This window comes from Falco naumanni, chromosome 5, assembly GCF_017639655.2.
Source record: "Falco naumanni isolate bFalNau1 chromosome 5, bFalNau1.pat, whole genome shotgun sequence".
NCBI classification, from domain to species: Eukaryota; Metazoa; Chordata; class Aves; order Falconiformes; family Falconidae; genus Falco; species Falco naumanni.
In genome coordinates this window covers 77764899-77771027 of record NC_054058.1, presented here as the reverse complement: position 1 = coordinate 77771027, position 6129 = coordinate 77764899, and the positions used below count along the sequence as shown (strand labels likewise).

The 6129-nt window shown below is 51.2% G+C and overlaps 1 protein-coding gene across 4 annotated transcripts; it reads left to right on the top strand.

The window, feature by feature from the left end:
- The first annotated feature begins 488 nt into the window (after positions 1–488).
- LOC121089195 (coiled-coil domain-containing protein 81-like) lies at positions 489–5885 on the top strand. 4 transcript variants are annotated; one of them, XM_040596222.1, is made up of 9 exons: positions 1204–1232; positions 1355–1416; positions 1590–1774; positions 1847–2000; positions 2172–2428; positions 2546–2631; positions 2904–3028; positions 4216–4324; positions 4670–5885. In XM_040596222.1, the coding sequence occupies exons 3-9, from the start codon at positions 1634–1636 to the stop codon at positions 5043–5045; spliced, it is 1248 nt and encodes a 415-aa protein (XP_040452156.1). In that variant the 5' UTR covers positions 1204–1232; positions 1355–1416; positions 1590–1633; the 3' UTR covers positions 5046–5885. The 4 variants fall into 4 exon arrangements, with proteins under 4 accessions (XP_040452157.1, XP_040452156.1, XP_040452153.1 ...); XM_040596223.1 differs by lacking the exon at positions 1590–1774 and having other exon boundaries at positions 489–1232; XM_040596219.1 differs by having other exon boundaries at positions 1590–2000.
- The last annotated feature ends 244 nt before the right edge of the window (positions 5886–6129 follow it).

Genomic DNA, 6129 nt, shown 5'->3' with positions numbered 1-6129 from the left:
AGCATTAATCCTTAGGAAACTGAAAAGTCATAAAACTTACTTGAGCCCCAGTATTTATAAACAAGGTAATAGGAGTGGTACCTCTCTTGGAGGTCAAAAGGAGGATTTCAGCACCAGAAGCTAAGCATTGAGCTTTACAAATGAGGATTTGAGACCTAAAAGAGGGGGTTTGACCCTACAAATAAGGGTTTGGACCCTCAAAACGATGGGCTGGAATCCTAAAAATGACACTTTAGACCCTGGAAGGGAGGGGAATCTCTAGGTTCTGATCTGAGCAGGCTTTGGTGCCCAGGAACTCCACAAAATGCCCTTCTTTTCCTACCCCAAGTGACCACTGTCGAGGCGGGGCCTGGAATCATGGACCTCATCAATTGTGGACATTTGGTGGATGTTTTACAGGGGCAGTCCATGGGTTAAGGGAAGAAAAGGAACAGAGGAGGAGGAGGAGGAGGAGGAAAATGAGAAACGGGATGCAGAAGAGGAGGAAGATTAAGAAGAGAACTTGGAAGAGGAGGAGGGGGAGGAAAATGGAGCAGAAGGAAAAGAGTAGGAAGATCAAAGCAGGGCAAGTAAGAAGTAGAGGAGAAGGAAAATAATTAAAAGGGGACAACCCCCGCCAGGAATAACAGGAAGAAAAGGGCAGCTAGCAGGAAAAAAAAGGAGGAGGAGGAAGAAACGCCCCCAAACTCCATTGTCAGCCCATCTGCCATCTGATCTCTGGTCCCAAGTGCTTGCTGGAGCCTGACTGTAAGGAGGGGAGCTCAGCCTCAACAGAGGTCACTCTAATCCTCCCTTTGTCCCTTTACTCTGCGCCTATGAAATTTTGCTGCCAGTGTTTGGCCCGCTTTTGGTGCTTGTCCTTTTGCTCTCAGTCGGCTACTCATGTGGTTAAAACTGCTTCAGCAGCAGCAATGTCACAGCAGGCAAAAGGTTTGTGTCAGAGCAAGCAGCAGGTGACTGCTGACCATTTCACCTTGGATGGTGAAGTCAGCAGTGGCGGCATCATTGTGATGTCACACCGGGTCTGTGACACAGGCCATGCAGGGGTACAAAAGGGGGTGTAGGGTGGTTGTTCCCACACTCTGGAGGAGCATCTCTGGGGTGAACACAGGGAAGAGCTTCCTACACGGCTGTTGCCACAAAGCAGTGACCCGCTTGCATAAGGCAAAACAAGATGGACTTCTGGGATGGGATGAAGCCCATCTTCATGATGCCCAGCATCACCCTCAGAGGTACAAGCACCCACAGCCACTACAGGAGTGTTGTCAGGACTGAGAGTTGTGGCGTTGTGGGGGTGGGATGCAGGCAGAGCCAGCAGACACAGAGTGTGACCTGGTTTTCCTTTGCTTTCCAGAGCAAACAGCCATCTGGGACGCAGTGGCCAGCTACGTCCAACAACAGCTCTTGCTACACAAGGTAGAGTGACACCCGCATCTTCCTCATCCCCCTAGAGAAGCTGGGGGGATCCCATGGCCATGGAGCTTGGGCTGCAGTTGCTCCTTCCCTCCTCAAAAAGCAGGGAACTCCCCACAAAATCCCCACTGAGAGACAAAACAGGGCTCGGGCAAGGGTGGTGGCACCTCTGCTAGGTAGTCTTCTACTGCAAGGCTGATCCGTTGTTGGAGAACCCTGGATGCCCTTGAGTGGCTTCTGCCCCCAAGTCCTGCTTTTTCCAAAGAGGAAAAGGAAGGAGAGGACTCGGCATCTCCTCCCCAAAGCTCTCCCCACTGTCCCAGCTGATGCCTCCAAAGAGCGGGAGGTGGCAGGGTCCGAGGTACCATCCCTGGGTGGAGCCATCCCCCAGCTCTTCCCTCTTCACCCTTCATGCCCTTCTTCTCTGCTCCAGGGGGTACGAATTCCCACCCTCGGCTCCTTTGACGTGGTCCCCACACAGAAGCAGGTTGGGACAGAGATCGTCACTATCCAGAAGCCTGTCTTTCGCCTGTCCAGGATCCTCAGAGACATCCACAACCTCATGGACAACGAGGATGACCTGTCTGGTAGGACAACAACTGCATGGTGTGGGTGAAGATGGGAGTTATCACATCCCTTTGCGAAAAGCAAACTGGCCCCTCTGCGAAGCTGGTCCGCAAACAGGACACGCGCAGTAAGAACCCCTCGGGGAGGGCTGCAGGGTGAGCGCCTTCATCCCTCTCGTGTGGTTTTTCCAGACAATAAGGTGTTGGCGCTTGTGAAATATGCCAAGGTGGCCAAGGATGCCCACGTGTCCCGGTGCAAAGTGGAGGCATGCATCGTAGGCACCATGTCCCTCCTGTCTCACTGCCTGGCGAAGGGGAAGAGCATTGCACTTGTCCTGAGAGTTGTTGGGGTGCTCCTCATTGAAGACAGGATGGTGCAAATGAGATTCTACTATGATTTCCTGGAAGAGATATCTGGGAAGACAAACCTCAGAATGGCTGCATTCATAGTGAGTGTTTTGGATTCCCTGTGGCTCCAGCGGCTCATGCCACCCTGAACTCCTCCGTGATCGAGTGTCATGGTCACGTCGAGGATGTCCTGGCATCTCCGTGTTCCTCCATTGCAGTTTCCCCAGCTGCTGGACATGATGGTGTCCCGGATGGTACCTGTTTCTTCCCTGACTCGCACCAGCCATGTCATCATCTTTCCTGAGTGAGTCCTTTCCCCAAGTGACCACGGGGGTCCTGCTGTGGCTCTGCCCTGTTGTCATTCCTGCAAACGATGGGATGGAGGAAGGATTTGAGGACACCGGGACACCTTTCCTGGGTGACCCCATTTCCTGGGATGCTCCCTGGGGATGGGGAATAGATGATTTTTTTGGGGAAAAAAACACCTTTTACAATGGTGCCAAGCTCTGGCTGGGAGCAGAGCAAAAAGGGCTGGTGGTGCCTTTGGTCCTGCCACTGTCACCTCTTTGTCACCAGGTTTGAACTGGAGTTTGTGCCCAAATCTCAGTCCAGGCACCCTCTCAAGGTCTTGAGGCGTGCCCTTGGTGAAGACATGTGGAAGAAAGAAGAGGATTTGCCACCCATCAGGCAACACACACAAGGTAAGGCAGTTCCCGGCTCTTTTCCATAGCATGGGCAAGCGGCTTCCGATAGGATAATCCACAGCAATGATGGTCAAATGCTTGCACCAAAGCTTCGTGCCACATTGGCACAGCCTCTTCTCCCAAGCTTGGCTTTGGGAGTGGGCCAGGATGCTCGGATTCTTGGAAATGACTTAACATTCCCTCTCCAAAAGAGGCTTGCCTACATCACCCACCTCCCCTTTTTCCAAACCCCAGCGCTACCAGTGCCTTCGCCGAGGAGCCCAGTGAGCGCTGGTTGCTGGGGAAAAGGAACTTGGCGCACGCTCAAGGCGTCAAGTTCTACCACCTGAGACTTTGTAGACCCTTCATGGCGGGCCACTGATCCAACGGGCACCCTGCCTCGACTCCACACATGCACTCATGCAGATATTTTCCCTTTTTGCTCAACCCTAGGATCCCCCAAACAGAATCTCAGGCAGGATCTTGATAGATTAATTTATTACAGCCGGTATAACCCGTACCGCTTCAAGGAAGACTTGCGTTTCTTAGAAACTAGGGGAGGAATATTGCACATAGTTTTGACTTGCTCGGGATTTATCAGAGCCTGTCCTTCTCTCGGTGTAAACCTCCTTCCAAGCCAGCCATAACTTGGTGGGAGATGCACGGTGTCTGCTAGTACAGCATGTAAGCAGACAGCTCCTAGGACACATCTTTAGTTTTACTGGCCAGCACTGAGTAATCCATGTCCCGAATGAGAGCAGATTTCCCTGCTAATTCTACACCTTTTATTTCCAAGAACCCTTGAAAAAAGAGTAGGGGAATAAGCAAATCCCCAGAGCGATGGAGCACAGGTTAATCATCATCCTTTCCACGTGAAAGCAGACAGGGGTTCACCCGCTTTCCTCAAGCCTTATGCTGATAAAAGCAGCTGTCTCGAGGCCTCCTTTTGTCCAAGTAGGGAAAAATTCTGGTGTAAATCCAAAGATTTTAGCTTTCACAGCTTGCAGCCAAGGCTTCTCAGCTGCTAACGCCAAATTATGCTAAGTGATTCATATCATTTTTGCTGGTATTGGGGAGGCAGTGGATAGAGCAGAACGGCTGCCTTGGATGTTTTGGGATGAGATGTGAGCACCGCTCCATGTCCCTGGGACTGGGAGCATCACGGTGATGCTCTTCTTGACGAGGTTTCTCCTTCCCATTTGCAGCGGGACTTCCTGAAGCGCCTTTGCCTGCTGATTCCAGCTCGGTGACTAACAAACAGGAGGAACTCCACAATAAGGCGGCGACGAATAAGAGGACGAAGCGCCAGGCTAGGTGAGTCTGGGGGCTCAGGACTGAGCATCTGCATCGGGTTATTTGCCGACCCGGTGAGAGCCCCAAACCCTCACTGGGTTCATCACTGCCTGACAGCAGCACAGGGCAGTGCGATGGGGCTAGGGGAGCCCCCATTTCAAAGCAGGGGGGATCCTCCTCCCCTTCATGAGAGCACAGGTGTGGCCTGGGGACAGCTGTGTGTCAGCTGAGGGTGCCGGCTTGGGGAGGGCATTTCCCCTCCTGAGCTACCGGAGGCTGCGCCAAGAGGCACATGGCTTGCAGGGCAGGATGTAGCCCCGAAGCCATCATGGCCTCGGGCAAAGTCCTTGTGTTATGTCCTTCCAGGCAGCTGCCAGGGATCCCAGGGGCCGTGTTGCTGGTGAGCGGCCAATCCAAAGGCAAACCTGCAGCCAAAGGCCAAGCAGCAAAGCCGAACGAAACACAAGCAGCAAGACTGCAGAGGCGCAAGCAAAGACAAGGAGAAAAAATATACCCTGTGGGAAGCAAATTCAACACTGAAACAAATCCATCAATGAGCCCGGAAGCCTGGATGCCCAAGGAGCTCACCTACGAGATCATGACTCCGCTGCCAACAAGAGACGAGGCAGCACAATTACTACAATCAAGACCTGAAAGGTTCTGGTCGGTGCTGAAAGACCCACAGTATAAAGTCTTAGCGGGATACAACTTCACAATTCCCCACGTGATGCCCTATATGTAATAAGGGTCTGGGCTGACACAACACCACGTGTTTGAAGACCAGACTGGTGGTCTCCAGGATGGAGCGATCAGGGTTTGGAGGTGCTCAGAGCAGCCACCGAGGTGGCAGAAAGGTCTACGTGCGGACAAAGAGCTTCCAGAACCTTGTGGTACTGTTCGAGAAGAGCCTCTCTTCTTTTGCAGAAATCTCTCCATCTTCAGGACGCAGGGAGCTGTGAAAAGAGACAAAACAACAAAGCTGTGAAATAGCACTGAGTTTTTTCATTGTTCGCAACAACCGTTCACCTCTGTGATAAGAAAGGAGCAACAGACCTCAGTGCCCTTGGGGTGACCTTGAAAGCTGGAAAGCCCCTGGCTCACGGACAAGGGGGTGACGGTGCCCTGAAAAGTGCTGAGGAAAACGGTCACCTATTTTTTTTTTTTTTTTACGCATGGTCAAAGCTGCTTTTGAGCCCTTTGACCTTCGTGTCCCCAGTGAGCCCCTCACTTCCCCACTGCCACCCAGAGTCACTTGAATTTGGGGTGCTGCGGTTAAAATTTATTACATTGATTACTGCTTCTGAAAAAGCCTTTGTTTTTAATCAGGGCTCGCTTCACTTGGGAGCTCAGGGAGCTCAAGGACAACTAATGAGTAGGTGGGGTTTGTCCTGAGCCCCCCCAAACAAGCAATTCACCCGAGAAAGCTTTTGGAAACAAATGTAAAATAGACATGGGGAAAGAGCTGGAGAGGTTTATGTATTGTCTATCGAATTATTTTCTCTTTCATGCCCTTACATTTTACAATAAAAAGTTTCATTACCTCTTTTATTGTCAAGACAATGTTGCTAGTGTTTTTATGAGGAAAAACGTGTATGCCTAGTCTCTCTTGAGTGATTTTTTTCCTTTTTATCTAGACGAGTTGAATTGAATACATTAACTCTAAGAACTTCATCCACCGAGATGTGAAGCCAGACAACTTCTTATATGGGCCTTGGGAAGAATTCCCTTATTGATTCCATTCCTTAATAAACTTTGCAGCCTATGTGAGATAGATTGGCTGCAGTAACCAATTTTTTTCGCTAGATGGAAGCAGCGCCCCACCCAAA